The 26,316-nt window shown below is 44.1% G+C and overlaps 1 protein-coding gene across 1 annotated transcript in view; it reads left to right on the forward strand.

Annotated features, from left to right (window-relative positions):
• Positions 1–26,316, forward strand: part of LOC307079241 (voltage-dependent calcium channel subunit alpha-2/delta-3-like) — a gene marked incomplete at both ends in the record, with an annotated part of 122,284 nt that overhangs the window by 20,890 nt on the left and 75,078 nt on the right. The window contains 2 exons of the mRNA XM_079741440.1: positions 14,329–14,388; positions 25,208–25,370. Coding sequence (XP_079597566.1) covers positions 14,329–14,388; positions 25,208–25,370 — 223 coding nt within the window. The remainder of the gene's footprint in view (positions 1–14,328; positions 14,389–25,207; positions 25,371–26,316) is intronic.

Here is a 26,316-nt window from a genome sequence, read left to right on the forward strand (position 1 = left end):
ATGGTTTATCGAAAAAAAGGCCACGGTATAAAACGTAAGATATTTGTTTTTGTGAGACATGGGTTAAGATAGCTGCAAATCCGATGGTACACTGCAGTAAGAATCGACCAGGTTCATTTTCCTGGTGTCTTTTATTTGTGCTGTTAAAGTTGTGAATGGGGGGACCACACACTGCCCTCCCTTGCCTTCTGGTTAGATATCCTATCCAAGCTAAATGATGTGAGCTACAAAAATTGGATTTCTCTCTGATAGTCTAAGGTTAAGGTACAAGAGGAAATGGAAGCGAGAGAGGGAGAGAGAGAGAGAGAGAGAGAGAGAGAGAGAGAGAGAGAGAGAGAGAGAGAGAGAGAGATGGACATTGAAAATGTTGGAAAAGATGGCCTTTATCAAAATGTTAATGTAACATGTTATTCTTTGTCCTGCTTGTCATGCATTACATTTGTTTACATAGAAAATGCTGTGGCTGCACTCAGCCAGTATGTTCAACACTGTATATCAATTATTTTCTTACATTGATATAGTAATAGTATCATCTGCCAAACGGAACAATGAATGAAGTTATTTTCAGTTATTTATTTTATGATATAATAAAAGGTGCCGTAGGTAACATTTAAGAGCTATAACTTGTGTTATGTGTTAGTGTTATTTATTAGAAACGCTATAGGCATCCATAAGCTGGAAGTCACAGTAGTGCTCTGGGACAATATATGTTCTGGTTTACTGTGTTTGCCCCTGTATGAGACATTTTAGGGTTAGGGCATCTCTTCCCTGATTGGTTTTGTTTATCCATCTTGCCTTCAATCACATGTTTACACACAGCGTTATCATAGCTCCACCACAGGTGTGTGTGTGTGAATGCAACACCTCTTAATGACGTAGAAACGTAGAGAGGGAGGGGCCAGAGATGGAAGACTGTCTCTTTGGGCTGATTTTTTAAAGAATATTTTCTTCTCTCTCAAAAAACGATCTCCCATCAACAACTCACGGCCATCCGCCATCATTGTTAGTGAACACTGAACGGCAGCAATGTCCACCAGTTTGGATCCAGACACCTTTTCACCATCTGGCTGCAAAAGCATAATTATACTTTTCAAGTCACAAGTGTGCACCGCAAATACATAGAAGAGGTGTGGAACCCTGTCCTCTCCTGCTCCTGGCCTCCATAGCTCCTAGTTGTCGAGGGTCATTTTCTATTCAGATGGTGTGTTCGGAAATAGGAGTGCGCTAGTCATAGTGGTCTGGAAGTGTCATCTTAGTGAGTGTGCATTAAGTCCCTGGAGCCATGTAGGGCTCTTTTAGATAACAGCGTCTGCATGACTGCAATCCATGTTTTAAATCGGATAAAATCCATCCTTGCTTGCTTATATTTGTCATTTGTGCCCTTACGTTGTTTGTTCGTTTGTGTGTGTGTTGGTGTGTGTGTTTGTGTGTATCTGTGTCTGTGTGTTGGTGTGTGAGTGTGTGTGCATGTATTTATGTCTGGGTGTGTGTGTGTTTGTGAGTGTGTTTGTGTTTGTGTGTGTGTATGTGCGTGTGTGTGTGTGTGTGTGTGTGTGTGTGTGTGTGTTTGTGTGTGTGTGTGTGTGTGGGTGTGTTTGTGTGTGTGAAGAATACTGCCCCAGGGGGCTGATGGGGCGTTAGCTGAGTTTCAGTAAAAGGCATCTGGAGGAGAATGAGAGGAAGTGGAGAATGAAAGGTTCTATTAACATAACGGCCCATAGAATATGTTGACAGCACCGGTGACAGATGCCCAACACCTGATGATTGGTGATAGATAAACATTATGAAGCCATGACTGAAGCTAATGCGTGACGTGGTGCCTGTCGCCAACCCATTAGGCAGAGTTTATTAAGCCTGTAAATGCTTTATTATGATATGCAAAATGGCTATAAACCTTTTTTTCTGTTTTGTTATTTTGGAAAGGGTGAAAACCTCACACACATTAAATAAAAATTACTAAAGCAATTATACAAAACCAGAGGTAGACATGACATATTTGCATGACATTTTTTAACAGCACTGAAATACTCTATTCCTTTATTAAGGCCCAATCCCATGTCTTATTTTTACCCCTAACCATCATTTTCTAGTGCCCTTAGCTTTGCGACTTGCCCCTGAGAATAGTTACAAGGGGCGGTTGTTGAAATCCTCTCCTGTGAAATGGGTCAGCCCTACTTGACCCTGATACGTCATAAGTAGTTGTCAATGGTGATTAGCATCTAGGCGTTTTCGCTTCCATCTTGCCAATTATTCCCAGGGCCTAGTGGGAGGTTTCTTCTAACGCTTGGTTTTGAGTGTGACTCTGAAAAACCTCAGTCTCGAGAATATGTAGCACTGCCACTTGGCATAACCCCTCTTTCCAAACAAGAATCGGGACACTACCCCTCTTGTGAACGCGCTAAGCAGAGGGTTAGGGGCAAGGAGTGAATTGGGATTGGGCCCAACTTGTAGGAAGCTGTGAATCAGTTGTGAGTTTTGTTAAGGAAAAATTATAAGCTATATGGGAGTGTGTGTGGATGGTGGCTGTTTGGAGTCTGATTGGACTCCGGGGCTGGTTTAGGCTGCACACCTGTGCACACATTGAGCAATCAATGTGTGCACATGTTAATCACCACACACACTCAGGGAGAGATCTCCTACATGGCAAAATGGAACACCAGGCCATGTATCATTTTATACAAAACTTTCAATGAAACGTAATTTCTAACACTGTCACCCAGCGCATGGAGGAGCACAATACAACTTTTTTTCGACAACCAAAACCTCAGTTTAAACCTTACTTCGTCAATAGGTCGAAGGATTTATCCCTCCATTCCCCATCTTCATCCAAACCCCCAAGCCCCTGCCCAATCCTCCCCCCAACCCCACAACCTCCCCTATCTCTGGATACCTCTCCCAGCTCTCTGGTTTTCGCCAAAGTAATTGTGGCGCTTCAGCGATTCAATTTCCGTGCCGGCGCTCTCCTCTGTCCATCGGAACGGATTTATCTGCCTGTCTCCATGGCGATTGCCCGTCTTTATCGCTCGCCGCCACCTGCTGAGAGACAGGGAACTGTGCGACGTTCCTGTGTGCTAAAAGGGGCTGACGCATGCCTGACGTGTGTGTGTGTGTGTGTGTGTGTGTGTGTGTGTGTGTGTGTGTGTGCGCGCGCATGTGTGTGTGTGAGTTCATCGTTTGGCGTGTGTGTTAACATATTTGCAAGTTTATGTATTTGTGTGTGTCTTTGGGCTGGGAAGTGTGTGTGTGTATGTGAACATGTGTGTGTGTGTGTGTGTTTCATGATGTTTGTGTGAACATATCTGCGAGTTTATCTATTTGTGTGTATCTTTGGGCTCGAAGTGTGTGTGAGTGTGTGCGCATGTGAACATGTGTGTGTGTGTGTGTGTTTTTGTGTGTGTCTGTTAATTTCTCGGCCTGCGTGTTGACATATTTGCGAGTTTATATATTTTTGTGTATCTTTGCGCTTGAAAGTGTGTGTGTGTGTGTGTGTGTGTGTGTGTACGTGTGTGTGTGGTTGGGTGGGTGAGGCTCGGTGCTTGTTAGCACATGATTTCACTCTAACCGCACACCTCTCTTTGGTGGGAGATAAGTGTGTGCATGTCGGTGGCTGTTGATAGACGCTAAATGGTGTGTCCTTTCAGAAAATAATACTGGTTGAACTTCCAGAGTAAATGAACATGCTCTTTCAGATCTCTATTAGTCGTTTTTTTGTGGGTTTGTTTGTATGTGTGTGTTTGTGTGTTGTTGTGTATGTGTTTGCATGTTTGTGTGAGTGTATGGGCAGCTGGGTGTGTTTGTGTGTGTATGTTTTAGTGGGCTCTTCCATTTTACTTTGAACTGCAGGCTTGATGGCGGTGAAAAGCGCCTATTTGGCTTCTGCTTCTAAACAGACCTTGAAGTGATTTGTACCCTTGAGAAGAAGAAGAAGAAGATGCTGTACGCTAATAGCATTCAGACCAAGGCTCTCTGCGGGTGCTGTTTGGGTCCTCTTCCATCCCATTATGTTGTCCTATTGGAGTTGGCGAAGCCTCCAAGTTATTCTTCAACAAGTTGAAGCAACTTTTTAAATTGAAACGCCCATGAAACGATTGGTGCATTGGATTAACACGCTTGGAATATTGTTATTTCATCTATTTAATAACACGTTACTGACTTTGAATTGCAAATTATAGTATGACTAATAGGCATAATTCTGTTTTATGGTTCATATCTGACCGAGACTGGACTTCACTCATGTCTTATAATTGCTTCGACCCATTTTAATTGCAGCTTCCGCTTATACAGATAAGGCCAGTGTATAAACAAGGACTTTCTAGCTCTGTGTGTGTTTGCGTTCGCATGTGTGTTTGTTACCATACATAGATTCATTTCTTAATTATGATTACCGTTATCTTAATCTGAGTTGGCTGACGATTATGAATATCTCTGTTGTACAGACACTTGCTTATGACTTGCCTGGTCTGTGGTCTCCTCCCCTCTCCCCTCCTCTCTTCTCCTCATTTCCTCGCTGCTCTTTAGCTTCTGTCTCCTCTCTGCATTGGACCTCTCCACTCCTCTCTAAAAACATCTTCTAATGTTTTCCCCTTCTCTTCTTACCTCTTTGCTCCTTACCTCCCAACCTCTCTCCTCCCATCTCCTCTTCTCCCCAATCCCTTCTCCTCTCTCCTCCCTCCTCTCCTCCTCTCATCTCCCCTCTCCTTTCCCCTTCTTTCCTCCCCTCTCCTCTCCTCCACTCCTCAACTCTCTCCTCTCCTCCACTCGCTCCTCTCCTCCACTCTCTCCTCTCCCCCACTCGCTCCTCTCCTCCACTCTTTCCTCCTCTCCTCCACTCTCTCCTCCACTCTTTCCTCCTCTCCTCCACTCTCTCCTCCTCTCCTCAACTCTCTCCTCTCCTCCACTCGCTCCTCTCCTCCACTCTCTCCTCCTCTCCTCCACTCTCTCCTCTCCTCCACTCTCTCCTCTCCTCCACTCTCTCCTTCTCTCCCCCACTCTCTCCTCCACTCTTTCCTCTCCTCCTCTATTCCACTCTCTCCTCCACTCTCTCCTCTCCTCCACTCTCTCCTCCTCTCCTCCACTCTCTCCTCCACTCTCTCCACTCCTCCACTCTCTCCTCCTCTCCTCCACTCTATCCTCTCCTCCACTCTCCCCTCCTCTCCTCCACTCTATCCTCTCCTCCACTCTCTCCTCCTCTCCCCCACTCTCTCCTCCTCTCCTCCACTCTCTCCTCCACTCTCCCCTCTCCTCCACTCTCTCCTCCTCTCCTCCACTCTATCCTCTCCTCCACTCTCTCCTCCTCTCCCCCACTCTCTCCTCCTCTCCTCCACTCTCTCCTCTCCTCCACTCTATCCTCTCCTCCACTCTCTCCTCCTCTCCCCCACTCTCTCCTCCTCTCCTCCACTCTCTCCTCTCCTCCACTCTATCCTCTCCTCCACTCTCTCCTCCTCTCCCCCACTCTCTCCTCCTCTCCTCCACTCTATCCTCTCCTCCACTCTATCCTCTCCTCCACTCTCTCCTCCTCTCCTCCACTCTCTCCTCTCCCCCACTCTCTCCTCCTCTCCTCCACTCTCTCCTCTCCATCCTCCCCCTATCAGGTGGAGCGTTTAGTTTGAACATCAACGCTCTGCTTTCTCTCATGGAGGTCGAGGCGCACAGGGCTGTAGTAATGGGGTCTTTGAAGTCAAGCGTGGCTATGTTTCACGTGACAGAGGCACTTCAAAGCTGAGGGTGCGAGCATCTCTGCTGGGCGTCTCCCCTGTAATGCTGCTTCAGCCCTGGACATGTTTTTATCACTGTCTAGACTGCTGCTAAGAAAATCTTCTTGGTCGGATTTTGTATTCTTTATTTAAAATTAAGGTTGGTGACAAATTAATTCAGTGGAATTTTCGAAGCAGGTAAATATGGGATGGAAGGATTATAGGTTATTTTAATCGTGATGAGTGTTTCCTCCGAGGGGGGGGGGAGGGTGCGATGAGGTGAGGTCAATGTTACCCGTGAGGCTGATATTTAACAATAGCAGCCTGAGGTGAATGGAAGGAGATGAGGGGGGGTGGGGTGATGAAGGACTGGATTGGAGGCTTCCATTATTGTAAAACACATTGAGAATGTCTCCGGCGCTAGTGACAGATCATAGACCCTGTGAGGAAAATCACCGTCTAATAGTTGGCAACACACCTTGTACCAAAAAAGCCAATCAAATAAAACAAAATACAACAAAAACATTCAAATCTGACAACAATACATTCAAATCTCTCCCTCTTCCTCTCTCCCTCCATCAACACTGACACAGCCCCAGACAAATCTCAATGTCACAGTGGGAACACAGCGGACTCTCACGCATCTCGCTGCCTGTCTCTTGTCTCAAATTGCTCTCACCTCTGGGAGGGTCTGTGTGTGTGTGAGTGTAGGCGATCATCGTATCAGTCTGTGTGCGTCTGCTTGTCGGTCTGCGTGTGTGTGTGTGTGTGTGTGTGTGTGTGTGTGTGTGTGTGTAAGGGTCTGTGTCTGTGTGCGTGAGTATGTGTGTGTGCTATTTGCTATGATGGGTTTCCATAGTCAGCCAGTAGATGACAGGAGCGACACTGCCATTTGTTTTGGGTGTGCTGTGTTGTAAACAATAACTTAATGGCGGTATCGTAGGATGTATGCGATGAAAGTGCACACTAAACCAAGAGACATTACATGAAACGTAGCCAGAGTTGAACGTGTGCCAAAGCGAGAGGCAGGCGAGGTGAGATAAGCTTCATTTCTTGTTCTTGCGGGGGAACCACCTTCGATCGATCTAGTATTGATTATTGGCAGCGGCTAATGCTTCAAAGTATGCCACATTCTCTTTTTCTCACCCTCTCACTCTCTCTCTCGCTCCTTCTCTTGTTGTGGATGTCTTGCACCTCAAACCAAGCCAATCTTAATGTGCTAAGCAGGGGCCAATCAAAGTGTCACAGAGCACTTTTCTGTTCTGTCAATGCTGCAACCCCCCCCCCCCCCCCCCCCCCCCCCCCCCCCCGGCCGGTTGAACATATTAATGGCTGTCGCTTGGGTTATCGAAGGCCGGCCCGGACCATCCTAGGCCATCTCCCTGTCTCCCTGAGCCTTGGGTACCAGGACTCTGGGAGGACCAGGGGATCCCCACGGACTTGTGCCAATGGGACAGGTCTTAGCCAGCAAATTATCCTCTGACAGCTATAGAGCTATACCTCAGCATTTATGTTGATCCCGCAAAACCACACTGTAGAACTTCCTGGAGCAAAAATATAGCTTTGCATACCATTGAATGTCTTTTTTAAATCTCTTAATCTGAGAAATGCTCTTAATCTGAGGGATATGGCCAAGGCACTAGTCGATGTGCCTTTTAAAACAAAGTGCCCTGCATCAAAAATCGTGCACCATGTTATTTGCATCACCATGTCAGCATAGATAATACAATACCTTCAAAAGCAGCAGAAATGAGGTGACCCCCTGTACAGTGTTAAAAACACACAGTCCACGCTGAGGAGGCTGTGCCCGCTTGCTTGCGTGGGGGTTCAGAAGGGTTCTCTGGTTGCGTTCTACCTTGGGAGAACATTCAGAATCAGGCCACTGCCTCCGAATCCCCCCCAGAGGGAGAAAAATGTGCAGAGGCAAGACTATAAGTACTGCTGTCTGAAAAAAATTGTCCTGAATTTTGCGCTACCAGTCAATAATGCATGCAGCTCTGCCATGTCCTCCTCTTCTCCACCTCTCTCTCTCTCTCTCTCTCCCTCTCTCTCTCTCTCACTCTTGTGCAGTCTCCCTTGTGCAGTCTCTCTCTCTTCTCTCTCTCACTCGCTCGCTCTCCCTCCCCCCGACAGCAGTTGTTAGCATAGGTCAGCTGTATTTGACAGTAAGCACTAACTTAGACCGGTTTTTAGTAGAATTAATGATTAATGAGCATTTTTAAGGTCAGTGCCTTCCGTGATCAGCCCATATGCATAGTTATGCTCAGGCCTTTAGCAGCGACCGCCAAACCAATCGTTTTGACAGCAGAGGAAGGGAGATTGTTTACGAATTGAGGAGAATGTAAACAAGCTTTGGTTTTCATGCAAGGTAATCCATGTGCAGCCATGGGATTATAAATGTCAAGGAAGAAGGAGGATGAGATGTAATAAAAAATGCCGTAATCGTTGTGACATTTGTAAGAAAGAACAGACTTTCAAGTCGTGATGTCCAGTTTATTTGTGTAGCTCCACGGGCCCATTGTTAACCCTAAACCTGTTAAGCTGGAGCCCTCAGAGGGACAAGGAAAGGTTAGGCACAATGGGGGCATGGTTTAATGGAGCCTGTGGGCGGAGGCAAATGGATGGGTCAGAGGCCGCAGCATCACTGCCAAGCCAGCAGCAAGACCTGTCACTCATTCAGTTAAGGGAGACACGAGATGGAGATGAGATAGGTGGTGATGGACAGGCATGTGGGCGGACCTGTCCAATACACCAAGTATAGAGGCCTGTAAAGAGGATCACGTAAAGTGAGCAATCTCTTGTAAGTCAGTGCTTCAGTAAGAGTTCCTCAGGTTTGAGATGAGCTACAGTTAGGTCGAGTTATTTGACAAGGCCCTTTTGCCTTAGAAAGTGAGCTTTAACCTGGTTCTACAGAGACCCAAGATACCATACCTATGGTCCATAAATATCATAGATCAGGATTATTGTAGAAAGATATGCAGCAAATGTAGATTGCAGTTTTTAGCCCCCGGAAGCAACAAAAGACAAGGTCACATTATTAGGGTTAATCGGACTGTATTTATTGTCACATATATGTTGCGGCAACTGTAGCTGCTGAGATGAACTGGTGTGCAACTAAATGTTTAGAATCTCATGCACTGCAGCTGGTCGCAGTAATACCATAAAAGCCTAGTTATGTAGCTGAAATGTGTCAGACAATGATTTAATGATAGAAACTCGCTGTAATGGATGTCTAGACAGATAAAATGAAAAGTCCTTTCTGGACAAGTAGCAAAGCCCTCACATTTGTTCTAATCCAAATGCCAAATGGCATTACAGCTCGTCTTGTGAAGTGTTTGGTGCATCTCCTTGTGTTTTGGTGTGTTCTTCTTCCTACCCTAAGATCAGCCTCCATATCTGGGGCTCTGCTCCCTGGTGGGGGGGTGGCAGGTATGCTTCTAGAGAGCAGAAGAAATATGCAACCCCTCAAAAAGACCCTGTTAAACTCTGCTCCCTCCCTCCTACATGTCTCTGCTATGTAGCAGGTATGGCACTCACACACCTGTGGTGGAGCTGGAGCAAGTGCTGTGTGTGTGCAAATGTGATTAACAGGGATGATGGAGCCCCAAAACAAATCGGCGTAGCGATGCCCTGATTGGTCAGGAATGAACTGGGAGCGGTCTAAATCTAAATCGGTTTATACAGAGGCAGGCAGGAGCACTAGAACATGTACTCCCACAGAGCATTTGACTCACTTATAATTTACACATTGATATGCCAGTTCTAACAAATGTCACTGATGGTTAAGACAGATGTGTACGATTTAGCCCCTCCCAGTTAGTAGGTGGGAGACGTTCAGAATTCACAAACTCAATAACAGTGTTGTGTCCACTCTTAACTGGCTGTGCAACTGTGTTACGTATTCTTGTAAACAAAGAGAGAGGTCGGGGCTGGCCTGCAGTTTTCATTTGTAGAATGCGTCAGTTAGGATCTGGATGTGATTTCATTGATAACATTATTAAAATCACTATCGGGTCAGCCTTAGCTATGGGGAGATGGCACAGAGCCTGACCCGGAAAACAGAAACTGAAATGGACTGAGTTCGCCTTGATTCCTGATTGATATTCTACCGAAGAGGAACTCATTCACAGGAGTTGTTGACAGTTTCTATAGGGAATTTTAATCAGTGTATGCCTACACAATTGTAGAAATATACAGATACTGACACTTCTGTGCAAGGACAGGATATTCCAGGTTGTCTTCCCACCAGAAAGGATTACTAGTGCTGGCCGACATTGTGTTCGCTGGTAACCGAATATGATTGGTCGTAACAAGATTATAAGTGTTACAAATTGGAACTAGTCTGCCATTGGACTTTAGGTTTGTGTCTCTTATTTTTGTCGTTGCTAGCTTTAACTCCTCTTGCCGACTTATTTCTCACTCTCTGGGCATGATCTATTCCATGGGAGACAAAAATACAAAGGAATCCATGGTTACCTTGTATGATGCCAGGATTCAAATTTAAACTAATGACAACAAAGCGACTTCTCAAATAGCTGCTTGTTAGCCCTATTGCATATAGCCATCCCACTTTCCTCTTGAGCTTATACACTGCATTAGCTTGTCCGTTTTGTAGACTTTGTTGTGTGCGTTTGTAATTTTGTGTGTGTGAAAGTGTGTTTTGTCTGGTGTGTGTGTGTGTGTGTGTGTGTGTGTGTGTGTGCGTGTGTGTGTGTGTGTGTGTTAGACACGGCCTGCCATTCAGATAGTCTCCGTTTAATTACTGCTATCATCTCACACTGGGCTGGCGTTGCAACAGAACAACTGGAGAAGAAAAAGTAATTTCCTCTCCCCTTTTTAATCTGCCTTATAGACTCTGGCAGGACCTTACGCTGAGGCACTGCGGGCTTATTCAAATACACAGGAGACAAACACATGCACTAAACCATACACAAAAGTACACACACACACACACACACACACACACACACACACACACACACACACACACACACACACACACACAGACTGACACACAAACTCACAGAGAAAAACCCACATATAGACAAACACACGCACAATCGATATCTTTATTTTAGTGATCTAGTAGCATACACTTTAAATGCAAATTTAAAGTGTAAATCAGGTGTACTGTTGTCCAATAATTGCAAAATATCTGTTTAACCGAGGGTCAGTTTTGTTATTGTGACCTCAAGACCAGCTGTGACCTAAATTATGGTCTGAACGCGCATTAACCGCATTCAGACCTTAATGTTGGTTGTTTGTTGTTGTTAACAGGTTTTAACAGCAACAAAATCTAGATGTAGAAGCCAAACCGAACAAAAGATGCTGGCTGATTTAGACCAGATGGTTGATGGGAGCAGTATGCTAGCACTTTGTCAGCTAGCTTGTCAGGTTGTTAAATTATGTGTTTACAGTTTTGTTTTTTTCTGACTGGATGATTGTCTTTGTCTTTATGTGTGTGTGCGTGCGCGCGTGCGTACCAATCTCAGATACAGATATCAAGACTTCCTCGTGCGTGGGTGGGGGTGGGTCAGGTTTACAGTCCGATTAGCCACATCAGACACACAGTTTTTTTATTGGCCGCAGAGTCCAACGTTTCTCCACATACATACACTACAATACATACAATACACAAACATCAATATTTTGTGTCGATGGTTCAGGTCAAGATGACATTTTGGCGAATCTCTACAAACAGATCTCAAAGCTATTTAGAAGCAAAATCGCACTATGATTGGACTCGATGGGTTCAGAGATTTTCGCTCTTCCCACAGACTGTTTACCTGCATGCAACCAGACTCGAACGTGATTGGTCAACGCTATTCGGACTATAAACGGACTACGAACGGAAACCAGAACGATAACAATGTCTTGTCCCGTTGCCTACACAGTCTGCATTCATTTTCATCGGTTTATAGATATTAGACCAAGACAGACTATAGAACTGAGATGCTTAATGTTCCAGCAGCCCCAAGCACACTACCTCACATGACTATACACACGTGAACATACCTAAACCCTCTCTCTTTTAAAAGACAAACAAAGTGGAAAAACTTTCACAGAAATGAGTACAGAAGGTACAGAAATTCACATCCACGGTGAATTAGCTAAAAAGACACAACGCCATAAAATTATTGACATTTGCAAAAGCACCCGTCAGTGTGAATAGGTCAAAGGGTGAGTATCCTAACATCCATACGCACACATAACCACACCCAGATGACACACACCAACGCACAAAAGTGGCACGCCGATCGACAGAGATGCTTTTCTTCCAGCGTCTGACATTTCACTGGAAGTCTGAGGCTAAGCTCTGAGACCTTTAGAGAGTGTTCCTCTCTCGTTCCTCCCCCATCCCCTCTTCATTTCTCTTGTTCTTATCTCTGTTTGTTTCCCGTTCTCTGTTCTCCCTTGGGCTTGAAACTCAACCCTCCTATCCACTAAAACCACCCCCCTCCCCCCCACACATACATCACCCTCCTACACAAGCATTAAGGCTGCACAATTAATTGCATATTATTCAAAATCTTGGTTTTGGCCGCTCCGATTGGCTAATCGTTGAGGTGAACATGCAAACAAAAATACATTTAATTCTGTGGTCCTGTTACAATAATATATAAACACAAACTGCTCCAACTTATTTTTTGTAGCCGCTACAGAAAAATAATATAATCAATAATCTGTTTCTCGCAGTGAATAGTTGCGAACACAATCTCAGACATAATTATCAATTTTTAATTTTTTTTACATAATCGTATAGTTTCTCTAGCACACAAACCATACAAACACATGCATGTGCACACCAAGATAGCAGACCCCCACAACAAGCGAGCATAAACATACACAAGCACGCAACCACATCCTCACGCAAACACTCCCCCGAATGGACACACATCAAGGTGACACACCAAACCGCGTAACGTTTCATCACCGTTTCATCATGGACATGCCTCACACAGATGCCTTGGCCTAATCAGATGGATTTTTTTCTCCTTATCTCCTCCATATCGGCAGGAGCAGGATAGAGGTGGCCCTGATCTTATCGCCAGCCACAACATTACATGAACGTTGCAATTCAATGATCTGAGGAGAGACTCAGTAGCCAGGGGGTGCTGGCAACGGAGAACCAGTTTTCACACTTTGGTCACTCTTCCGCACAAAGAAATACACAAAGCCGCCAACATATGCATGCATGTTCATAGGTGCACGCACACACACATGCCCCACTCACACTCACAGTGTCACACACACGCACGCACGCACGCGCGCACACACACACACACACACACACACACACACACATACACATACACATACACACACACATACACATACACATACACATACACACACACACACACACACAAATGCACGTATAAACACACGCCACAAGATAAAATAGGCTGGCTGATTGCATTGGATTGCACTGGCGGAGCCATTTGAATGGAAATGCGACACAGACTCCATTACCAAAACTCGCAGATAGCACAGCCAGCTGTGGCGGATAGAAATAACTTGCCATGTGAGCTTCAGCCATGTGCATCATATCCTGGTCAGAGACAAAGCGAGTTGTTGTCTGTGTGTGTGTGTGTGTGTGTGTGTGTGTGTGTGTGTGTGTGTGTGTGTGTGTGTGTGTGTGTGTGTGTGTGTGTGTGTGTGTGTGTGTGTGTGTGTGTGTGTGTGTGTGTGTGTGTGTGTGTGTGTGTGTGTGTGTGTGTGTGATGACCAGTTCAAATACAAATCTTTCAACCCTTGAATGCTTCACATCAGCATTTGGTTCTTGGCTAACACGCTTTATAAAAGGGCACACAAAGAATCGCCTGACTGTTATACTATCTGAAGCCAATGAATGGTGTCGGTGAACGGTTGCGAACAAAGCGGACAGCCATTTTTCGGAAACCTTTTCGTTAGTTGTACATTTTCTCTCTATGTAGTTTTGTCACGAGAGTGAACATATGTTGGAAATATCTATTTTGTATTTCGATGAATGTATGTTTTATAACTTGTTGAATGTATTTAAGAATCGGGAACAAGAGATATAGCGGTGTCGTATGTGATAGAAGAGGAGAAGGAGAGAGATGGATGGAGAGAGAGTCTGAGAAAGAGAATTATTTTGAGGACACACGAGAGCAGACTGTCTCCCATTGAGAGTGTGATGATGGAGTGCGTTGGTGTGTGCGTGTGTGTGTGTGTGTGTGCAAGTCCATGTGTTTGTGTGTGCGTGGCTGTGTGTGAGTGTGTTGTGGCCTTGTCCAAAGAACCTGAGGCAGTCATTACCTTGACTGCTGAGCCATTTAGGAAAATAGCTTCTTTTCACAAAATGGCCAAAAGTCCCTCCATCGTGTGATTGCGTGTGTGTGTGTGTTCTTGTATGTGCATGTGTGTGTGTGTGTGTGTGTGTGTGTGTGTGTGTGTGTGTGTGTGTGTGTGTGTGTGTGTGTTTAGGTGTATGTTTATGTATGTGCCTGTGTCACTGTGGAAGTCCCAATGCTACTGCAAAAAGAATAATTTAAATCAACTGCTGCCCTTATAATGTTTTTCTGACCATTGTTTATAGCCAACAGTCGCAGTAATACTGTCGTTTCTCTACTTTTTGCTTCTCTTTTCTCTTCTCATCTGTCTGTTCCTCTAGAGGCTGGTGGATGCAGCAGAGGAAGCCCACCTCCAACACGAAGAGGACCCAGACCTCCAGGTGGGTTTTATTGCGCACATCAATATGTATGTCCAGACAATTCCAGCAGCAGTGCTGATGTGAATGTGCACGGTGCTGATGTGTGGGTGCATGGTGCTGATCTGCACTCACACAGTGCTGATGGTTGGGGCGCAGGGTATTTTTTCTGTGATCACTGAACACCAGTAGGTCTCTGGTGCATTCCAACAGAAATGGTCTCACACAATGGTACAAAAATAAATAAAAATAACATAATAATAATAATCACACAAAGTGTGCGAGGCAATCAATAATGTTACAGTTTTCAATCAATACAGATTATTTACACAATGGCTTCTGTTCTACATAATCACGTGTGTAGCCAACTTTATTTAATCAAGTCACTTGTAGTTTTTATCTTAGTGCTTCCTACATCCTACATTCCTAGTTTGTCTAAAGCCGTTCATGAACTAATGCTACTTACAATATCCTCACACCTTTTATTCTTCTAAGGCAGAACATTATTTTGCTGTCAGTAGTCTTCGACAGTAGTTCTCCAATGGCAGTAATGAAAATGTGACAGCGGACTTATATATATATATATATATATATATATATATTTGTACCTGTATAAACCCAGGGTACACTCCCCTTCTCTTAGTGAAATTGAATGCATGAATGTCTGCCCTAACACAAGTATTATCTTTGGTACCTGATTTATACATCTAGTATATCTTGCTTTTAAAATAAAACTGGTTATTCAAACAAAATAAACCAATACGCCTATCATACTGCATCTTCAGCAGCAGATCATGACTATAACGCTATAAACTCTCCCAAGCCTTTTGTTGATTTCCTTATGTCGATCTGAGTTGAAGGTAAAATGGCGACTGAGAGCGAGTCGGTTTGTTGCTTGGGCTCAGCCCCTGGCCGCCTCGCTCCGCTCACTCTGCCAGTTTCCTTTGGATGGGGCTGCCATGATTGGCTCAACGTGTTTGACATGCTCCCACTAGTTTAAGTATTGTGCGTTGGGGGGAAGGTCACTGATTCCCTTGGCATTTGTCCTGGTGGAACCCTGCTGTTCCCAGATTGAATGGCACTGGGGGGGGGCTTAACAACCGCTCGCTCTCTCCGCTCGCCCTTCTCCCCCTTACCACAGTAAAGGTTGTTTCATTTTACATCTTTACCTAGTTTAACTTTGTTCTCTGCTAACCAGCGCTGACTCAGCCCCTGCCATCACTGATTTGATCAATAGTTGTCATTGGTCGTGTTTAAAATGATGTTTAATACGGTCCTGCTCATACTGTTTAGAATAATTATAGGGCTCGGACTCAAAACTGTTCCATAATCCCACATCCTTTTTCATACATCCCAAACCATGCATGTTTGCGCACCAAACCGGGCATGTCATCCTGTAGGTTTATGTTCTTTCCAGGGGAACATTTATATTAAATCGAATATTGAGTAAGGAATGGTGCCATGCCAAATAACCTTTTGACAGATGCAGTTAAAATACTTTGTAAATAATAGTTCCTCGATTTATTTTCTCATGAACTTGCCAACATATTAACGGAACCATTGGAGTAGCAGACTCAGTTCCCCACACTTGGGCATACACACTCTAATCGTATTACACATTACACACGCTAACACACCACAAACTCAGCCTCTGTTCTCATGATACTACGAAATCCATTTGAGCAACTTTAATGGTGAGAGAGCAACTGTGTTTAGGTGTGTGTGTTATTTTGTGTGTGTGTGTGTGTGTGTCTGTGTGTGTGTGTGTGTGTGTGTGTGTGTGTGTGTGTGTGTGTGTGTGTGTGTGTGTGTGTGTGTGTGTCTGTGTGTGCGTCTGTGTGTGAGCATCCAAAAACATTTGTGCTTGCAGGACAGTGTGTGTGGCCGTCAAAGGCCATTAATATACATATAAATTGGAACATTATGGGGTGTATATGAGCGTCTGTGCCTGCAAACTTGTTTGTGAGTTTGAAACACATTTAGCAGAGTTCAGGACTTAACTGGTGAACTGCAGCAGCAGAAACAGCAGAGTTTCAAGTTGAACATATGACAGTAAGCTGACGTAAGAGTGTTCTCTCTGGAAGGACTTATCAGTGTGGTTGTGTGTGTTTGTGTGTGCGTGTGTAAGTTTGTTGAATTTGTGTGTCTGTGTGTGTCAGCACTGTTCGGCATCATCCTGACTGCTGCCCTGTGGTTTAATTGCGTCCTGTCTATTTAAAGTGTAAGTAAGCCCCCTGTTTCAGCTCGAATTTGAACAATATGAAATTCGGAACAATATGTTTGGTGCTGAGAGTTCTAGAAAGCAAGTGTTGTTCCTATGGTTACAACCACCGGCAAATTATCATTATTTCTTTAAGCTGCATGAGTCGTGTGTACACTCATATCGTGTGTATGAGTGTTGAGCGTCGATCTTCATGAAATGCACCACACACCTGACTATAAACTTTGATAATGATACTTTGAGTCTCCGAGAAGGGTAAGCCTCTCTCGGATCCCACCATTAACATTAACCGCTTACCAGACGGAGGTCCACGCTTCCACACACACACCTATGTGCCCCCTCGTCACAACATCAAAGGGCCTCCAAAAAGCACCTCAATGTTACAGAAACAACAGGACCGGAGCTTGTAGCAGAGAATAACTATTATAAACTAGTTTGTGGAGACTGGAAAAACATTGGATTTCTAATGTTCAAGATCATGGAAGGCATTCTAACGATAGCGCTTTGGGGTTCAATGACACTTTAAGAGGATCAAATCAATCCTACCATTGATTTCTGGCCTTCATGGATTCTCTGGCTGGTGTTTTCATCCATGTAAATGTGTGTAAGCTTTTGTGGGTATGTGTTTGTGTGTTTGTTTGTGTGAAGATATCTGTGTATGTGTTTGTGTGCACATCCATTTGACAATGTATATACTGTATATGGATGATGATGATGAAGTCTGTATATGTGTCTGTTTGTGTGTGTGCGTTTATCTATGTGACTAAGTGTTAACATGTGAGTCTGATCCTGTTTAGACTATACCTTATGCGAGTTTATGACAAGGGCAGTCTAGTAAAGAGGGATGGGATTATCTCACGGTGTTATATTCTGGTGCATGGCTCACTGTAATGAAAAGCAAACGGCAACAAGAGTATGATTGACTGTGCAGTAATTGTTTTGCAATAAAGCCATGAAACAAATAACAAATATAAAGATTAAAGCTTATTTAAAAAATAATGGTTAGTATTAAAATGTGCAAAAAGTGCAGGAAGTCAATGAAGAATCATATCAAGTCTAGTTTCTTTGTAATACAACGAACAAAGTAAAAGACCCATTAACAAACTCAACCGTTTAATACTACGGACCAAGGAACAAAGGACAGATTAGGTTATGTCTTTCACTCTGGCTTTACTAGGCTTTTGAGATGTCTTCAAATGACAGATCACGTCAGGACACACCGACACCACTAGTTATCAAAACAATGGTTGCGCCATCTGCTGTGTAAACAGTGCATTGCGTAAACTGATGAACCATACAGCGGACCGGGGTTCGTTCTCCTCTTCCACAGTGCGTCTTGCCGAGGTTCTGTACCGGGGGATACCGTCCGAACGATATTCCGGCCCATCCCTACCATTCAGCGGGTGTGTGTGCTGGCGTGCTGGCGGAGGTGCTTTATGGTGGTGATTACAAGGCAGAGAGGAGGAGAGGGCCGTGGTGGACTGAGTGTCCAATTGTTTCAACATTAACGACCAGTTAAAGCCACAGCCGCGGGGCGGATGGCTGCTGACTGCCCTAACCCTCGCTGCAGTCCCAACGACCGCAACACTGTCAACGGAACACCTACCAGAGCATAGTGCATGATGGGAGAGCGGAGGATCTGGAGGAGGGCTTAAAAGGGCTTAGGAGATGGAAGAGGCGGCAAGAAAGTATGGTGCTGAGGAAGAGGAAGATGATGAAGAAGAGGATAAGGGTGAAGATGATATGGTAATCATGACAAGGCATAGTGGTTTATATAGTGAAGCGATAGGGATGATGATGGACCAAAGCGATGACGGCTATGATGATACAACTCGGTCGGGATTGGGAACAAGCGTTACATTTTTGCATGCATAGTTAAGATCCAGGCCTCAGTTTTTACTCAATGGCATAACGATAAGGCAGGATTTGGGCATTTATAATATGATCTCTTACAGCTGCTTATATGTTCCTGCTAATGGTTTGTATGTAGAATCAAAGACAGTATTATTCTTCTCCTCTCATCCGCTTTTTTTTTTTTATCTTTGTGTGTGTGCTTTGTGTGCATATGTGTGTGTCTATGAGTGTCTATTTGTGTCTATTTGAATCCATGTGTGTGTTGTTGTGGTTGTGCAGAACTCTGATGGTGGTATTTATTATTGCACTGGTTGGTGGAACGTGGTGCATACATGGTAATTATCACCAACTGTGCTAAAAATACCGTATCCACGCTGTAGGGGGAAGCCTCCCTCATCGCTATTTGGGCTTTATTATAAACTGATGTGTGTTTTTGGCTATTGGATACATATTTGGCTGGCAGCTGTTTGATAGGAATTTCCTTATCTCTCTTTTCCAGAGCTCTTCTGCTTCCATGTGAAATTGGTACGGTAATCTGTTGCCATTTTCCTCCCTCTTCTTTTTCACCCACAATGCTTATGCAAATAAGAAAAACACAGAGCAGTATCCCTCGCTGCCCTCTGCCGCCAATGAAAGGGCTTCTTGGAGCTGGGTGGTAAAATGGCCAATCACCATTTGAAATGTTGCCTAAAAATGGAGCTTCAGTCCACAAGAGACAGGGAGTGAAGAGAAAATACCCTATATGTTTCCTCTGAGAGGGACTGTACACCCGAGGCTCTCTACCTGTCCATTCAAAATGCTTTTGATTTATGCATGTCCGCTAGTATTCCTTGTGAGGTCACAGATTAAGCTTGGTCTCTTTTTTGGGGGTGGTTTCAACGTTACTCACAAATGCACGCACAAACACACTCACACAGAAATTAACTAGCATTAAACATGGTGCATACTCAAAATACCCCAAACCACAAAGCTAACCTTTTAAATGCTACTTCCACCAACAATGGCATTTCTATCAACTATATTAACGTATGTGAGGTTTCCCCCAATCCAATTCACCCTTCTTTTTTCTTTTGCTATATCGGTACCCGGTTTGACCCAATTTTTTGCGACGCTGCGTAAGCCATGCCTGTAGCAGGGATGTGGGAGAGCAAATCAGGTCCAAGGCGAAGCGTTTTATGCGGAGCGCATGAATCCATCGCGGGCCCTCCCTCCTGGCTGTTTGCTCAATCTGTTTACTTGCTGATTACCTGTAGCCGTGTCCCCCGGTTGTTTTCCCCTCCCCACGGCGGGCGCAGGGCTCTTCTCTCTCCCTCACGCCCGCCCACTCCAGTCAGGGTGGGGAAAGTTAGGAGATGAGGGTGAGAAAATGGAGAAAAATAGCAAGGAGTTAAAAAGCACATGCCAGAAGGTTCCTCTCTATCTTTACTGCTCTCTCTTTCTCTGTCTCCCTCTGTTGTTGTCTCAGTCTCTCTCTGTCTCTCTCTGTCTCTCTCTCTTTCTCACTATTTTTCTCTCTCTCTCTCTCTCTCTCTCTCTCTCTCTCTCTCTCTCTCTCTCTCCTCCCTCTGGCTCTCTCTATCTCTCTCTCTCTCTCTCTTTCTCTCTCACCCTCTCTCTCTTTCGCTCTCTCCCTTTCTTTCTCTCTATCTCTCTTTCTTGCACTCTCTCTCTTTTGATCTCTATCCCTCTCTGACTTTGACAGTTATGTTGAAACAAGTTATGATTTCTTGTTGTTGTGTGAATGTGTGTATCCCTATCTGTGTGTGGGCCTACACACACATTTTTATAGGTTATCCTCTGTCAACTCTAAATCCCTGAAATGTGTGAACCCACCCCTAACACACACACACACACACACACACACACACACACACACACACACACACACACACACACACACACACACACACACACACACACTATGCATAAACCCTTTCAAGATTTTAATCATTCCTAGGCAAGTAAAGTGGGTACTTGAAATGTAGCATTCTGAATTTTTACTTAACCCTTTGTTGCCGTTATGATCCATCTCTTTGTATTCCTCTCTATTCATCTGTTGTCCATTAAGTGAGTGGGTAGCGTTGTTACGTGTGCATCAGCATAATGTTTGTCAGCTTTGAAGAGCAGCCTGTTAACACTGTGATCAGGGAATGCATTAGTAGGAACTAGGAATGGGCAACTTAATATTGTCAGCCTGCTGTTGTTGTTAGATTAATACACACACACACACACAAACCTTCACCGACACATTTCACTAGGGCCTGTGCCTTCATGCACACATGTGCAAAGACAGATTGATAAATACAAAGACAATGGTATTATCACTGGAGGATAAACAAGGATAAACGCATCACGCACATTTAGAACACACACTTATAAACACACACACTCACGCACGCACACACACACATTAACTTCACAATTTTAATCATAATTAGAGCCTATACACTCTGAAATGTAAAAGTGCAGAAGGGTTGTCTTGTTCTAAGTGTGTCAACGTCTGTCTGCCACCCATTAACTCCTCACTATGGATTTATAATTGCATTTAACACGCAGGTTAATTTTGGTTAATTATCTTTTGACGAGATAGCAAACGCCTATTTTCCCCTCCTCCTACGGTCCTGAAGTATGCATCTGACCTCTGCTTTTTGACGTTTCAAATTCTTACTTCTCAAGGTGTCAGTGACCACCTCAGACACAGAATAACCAGAGGTAAACAGTGTGCAGGCGTCAGATCATGGCAGAGAGGGCTATTATGCATTCTTTACTCATACATTACATAGCCCATCTACGATCTCCGATAGACTTGGTCCACACATAGGTTGGTCACTTGAATGTCAGCTTTATAAGCCCTTCAACGTGGTAACAGTCATGATGCGCTTGAAGATGAATCCCTAGATTTAAAGGACATTTATAGCTATAAACACAGGAGAGGAGATGGGGTGATCCGAGAACACAGGTTTGATACACGCCTGAGCACCAAGCCACAGCTTCAAGTGACGGGGAGTGCCTATACAGTGAGAGTAGGAGATGAGTAGGAGATGCATGGAGGGGGGAGCCTTAGGGAGATAAGACGGTCTAGACACAGTCTGGGATGAATGACACAGCAGGTGAAAGTACTGCCATAAGTATAGGTATTGCGGAGAGTGATAGAATTGAGACTGAAAGCTTCAGATGTCAGCACAGCAGTCTGTGTAGCTCTTATTGTGCTTCTGCATGTATCGTTTAAATCACCCATGCATATGCATGTATAACATGTTATTGAAAATGGTTTTCGATTATCCAAAGTAGGATCCATAAATTGCATTGCTTTTAGGAAGAACATCCCACTGGTTTGCTATTAATTGAAAATCATAATCTCGTTAGCGTTCCAAGATTATAATCTCTGCGGTGTCGTCATGTAATGGGCCATATTGATAAGAGTATACTTTACTTTGGTAATTATAGGGGTAATTTAATATAATAAACCCTTTTTGATTTCAAAAGACTAATAAAACAACTTTAAGACGAGGCAACTTTCAAAGGGATTTTACTTTGCTGCATCAAGATTAAGTTACTTTGCCTAATTTACTATTAATAGAGTATTGTGTTCAAGCCTTTAGAATCTTATGTGATTGCTTACTTAATTTACATAAAGATAAAGTTGTAAATCCTGCATGTTTATTTATTCTTATATACCTGACCACCTGCACAACAATATAGGTCTTATGTGGTCTGTCTGACAGGCCAACAGCATATACACCAGCCCAAACCTATACACGGTCAGCCAAACTGCAGCCGAACTGTAGATGCATGGGGCGGTGAGTCTCCGCCTTTCCTGTCAGCAGGAAGTGAATGCTACATGAAGGGAAGGGTTCAGAGAGTGCTAGGAGGAAGGGGAAGAGAAACAGAGAGACTCCTATGAGCTTATGAGGTTGCTAATCATCAATTAAGCATTTCCTCTGAGGGCAGCTCTCTGTGGAGAGCGAGACCGAGCGAGAGACAGCGGGAGAGACAGAGACATGCCCTGGGTATTGTGGGCGGTGGTGAATGGATATGACAGGCAGTTTCGGAGTGCAGACTCTGGGATGCGACACAGTGTCTGAAGTCTCCCATCGCCTGGAGGCGCCGGCTGCTGCTGCACACTGGGCAGCTTGGCCGGATTAAGCACCCTGGGGATTCACCTTGTAACACTCACACAGTTACGCACCTCTCAGTCTAACTGCCATCGTCATGGATACCGCAACATTGCAAATTAGTTTTAGTGCAATGCAATATGTGGGCTGATTGTTTTACTTTAATTGAAATGTACATTATTTTACGTGTACGTCTAGAGGGGACACCAATAATTTAACACAAAACTGAGAATAAGTAGGGCAATCAAATGTAGGTCTCTCGTTATTATCAAAACAATATCTGCTTGGGTGAAACCGCCTGGAGTGTAACTTAAGATGAATCTTATTTCTATTTTTACTTTGCATCAATGGAGATATCTGTATCTAAAGAGGTTCCTTCATAACAATGCAGCAAATGCTGCTGATCAGTTCCAACACAGCATCTTCATCTGTTAGATGACATTGTCTTGCCTGTGGCCTTTAGCCAGAATCCTTAGTGTTATTGCTCTAAGGGTTCAGGCAAGGACAGTGAAGCACAGTGATGGAATTAGAAAAGCGCAAACCAGCGGGCAAAACTTTATTTATGTATCCATCACATCTCTTTGTTCATCTAAAGTTCATAGTTTCTTTATATTTGGTTCCCTGATCTGCGTAGGGAGAAGAGGGTAAGGTGAGGGTCAAACAAGGGAACAGGATAAAAGAGAAAAATAAAAGATTACATTAAATGGAGGCGCACCTTGATGAAGCGTGAATAAGCCTAACCAGGGCTGATTAATTACACGGATAGAGCTGCGTTCACAAGCTTAATTGATGGCTTCGTCAATGTTTTGCAGCAGGTTATGGGGATGGGTTTGATGCAGAAAACGAATGTTGCAAGCATGGAGAGGGTGTTTCTAGCCAACACTCCAAAGATGATATAGATATTGGGGATGTGGAACGGGAGTAAAATGCTGTCATTACTCGCCGAGAAGGCCATCTTCAGAAGAGTCCTCTTCAAACTCTATTTGCCGGGTGATTACAGAAGGGACTGTGTGGACTACACTTTGAACCGAGCACTTGTGGTTTGGACTATGTTTTCAGAAAAAGAATACCATTCAGGGAAAAACTATCTTTATCCAAGTCAAACCATTTAACAATTCAAACTGTATGAATTTAACTCATTCAATTCATATTTAAAGTTGACTGTGAAGCAAGTAGAATAGCTTTTTCATGGGAGACTTATTTTTTTATTGCATTTATTGATGTCATAACAATATCACTCCACCTCTAGCATATCAAGAGAAGCCATATTCCCAGCATTTTATCTTACAAAAACAAAACAGTATTCATTTCATACACTTTAAGTAGGATGAGGCCTGGCTCTGTTAACTTTGTATTATTAATATTATATACTTTAATCATACTGCCACTCTAGGAATGTCTACATCATACCCGGTTTATCTCTAAAATGTAGAATCTAGAGAATAACAGATCCAAAACTCCCAAATTGCTGTGAAACTAAATAATCAATGATTGTGACCATGCCTTTAAGAGCCAACTCTAAATCCGGAACATAAATATTCATAACAATATGTTTTTTTTAATAATCCATTTTAAATAAATTACAGCAAATCCTTTCTATTGTCTGTTGTACAACGATGACATCACCTCAGATGTTTTGCATAATTATACTCTGCAGCTCCGCAAACTCAAATCTCCTCTGGCGCAAAGACATCGCTGTAGGGTGTGTATGTGAACCTGGCGTGTATGGATGTGTGCCTGTACGCACGCGCATGTGTGTATGTGTGTGTGTGTGTATGTGTGTGTGGGTGTGTGTATGTGTGTGTGTGTCTGGTTCTGTGTGTGTGCGCGCGTGTGTGCGCGTCTGTGTGTATGTGTGTGCGCCTGTGTGTGTGTGTGTGTGTGTGTGTGTGTGTGCAACGGTTTCTGCCTACAGACCCACTGGACTGAGAGGAGCCGATGCGTGCTATTTTTATCCTGGGTGATGATTTATTAATAGACTCCTCTGTGTGAGCGCCTCCTAAAAATACAGGGCTGAGCAGCGCTGAGCTGCGGCAGCAGCAGTGTGAACACGGCATCAGGGCTGGACCGCCGGAGCAGGACTCTGCTCATTCAGCAGCCCCTCAACTCCCCCACCCCCGCCCCCCCAACCCAACATCGCACACCTCTGGGGATAATCCCAGGACCCGGGTTACCTCGGCCAAGCCAAACTGGCGCGCTGACTCTGCACTTTAGTTAGTGATTGAGTCATCAGATAACACCGATGACATGATTCAGCAAATCCGGATGTTATCGAGTGGCGGGGAAAAAAAAAAGTAGAAGAAGAAAAGACATTGATCTGAGGACGGCTCCTCTGAACTTTGTGACAAATGGAGAATCACAGGCCAACACGGACCTTATAAAAGGTGTTGGCTGTTGATGCCCGTGGGTCTGCCTTGCAGTACATAAACGGTGCGGGTGTTGATATCTGTAGGTCTGTTTTGCTGTATATAAACGGTGTTGGATGTTAATGTGTCGATGGGTCTGTCTTGCAGTACATTAACGGTGCGTGTGTTGATGTGTCCGTGGGTCTATCTTGCAGTACATTAACGGTGCGTGTGTTGATGTGTCTGTGGGTCTGTCTTGCAGTGCATAAACAGTGTTGGTTGTTGATGTCCGTGGGTCTGTCTTGCAGTACGAGTACTTCAATGCGGTGCTCATCAACGAGGTGGACAAGGAGAACAACAGCGTGGAGCTGGGGGGGCGCTTCCTGCTGCAGTCCAACGACCACTTCAACAACCTGCCCGTCAACCTCAGCCTCAGCGTGGTGCAGGTGCCCACCAACATGTACAACAAGGGTGAGGACCTCGCACACACGCACGCACACACACACACACACACACACACACACACACACACGCACACACACGCACACACAAACACAACGCAGCATCACAGCAGGGCTAGCTGCCACTATAGGAGCACAATGCGGTGAACAAATCAAACACAAACACAATAAATAAATATTACTTACAGTTTTAAAATAGTTGGCTTTTGTGTGAAAAGTCTTTGTGTGAAAGAGCTGCAAATATTTCGGTAATATTTGATAGCCTCATAGTGCATATCGTGCTCGTCACCACTGCTGCAATTTTTTTTCTTTTGTTTTTTCTTTTAAATTCTTCTGTTTTTTTGTAATGAATGCAAAAATCTCAACTTCAATATCAGGTAGGTTTTCTGCGAGGACGTCAATGACGGTCGAATCCACTCGTCGGTCTGAGTTTGACTCGGTTTCCGCAGAGCTTCAATGTAACCAAAAATTTACATTCAAGTTGGAGCTTTTTGGTGTCTTTTGGCCTTGTTTAAACATAAAAGTAGCTGCTAAATATATTGAAACCCTTCTAAAATAATGAACCCCTGCTCGCCTCAATCTCCTATTTCTATGGCCACAACTGACTCGTGGGAGCGCCACAGAATGGCAAAGAGAAAACATGGGGAGAACCCTAACATTTCATAAACATTATTATCATTACAACCAGTTAGTTTGAAGTCTGTCTCTATGTTGCCGATTATCACACTGTATGGCAAAATGAACAAAGGATAATTTGGTTTTCCGGATACTTGGGGCCAGCCCTTGAAGTGCAGCGAGTTAAGATCTATAAAAGCCTAAAGAGAACAGGAAATAGCCTGAAGAAATTGGCTTAAAGAATGGCCCGTGGCATTAGGGCAATAAAATAAATCTGCCCTTAACGTTTTATCATTAACGCATCAAGATAAATGAAAATATGCACTGCAATGGTGATGAGG

This window comes from Pollachius pollachius, assembly GCF_949987615.1.
Source record: "Pollachius pollachius genome assembly, chromosome: 8".
NCBI classification, from domain to species: Eukaryota; Metazoa; Chordata; class Actinopteri; order Gadiformes; family Gadidae; genus Pollachius; species Pollachius pollachius.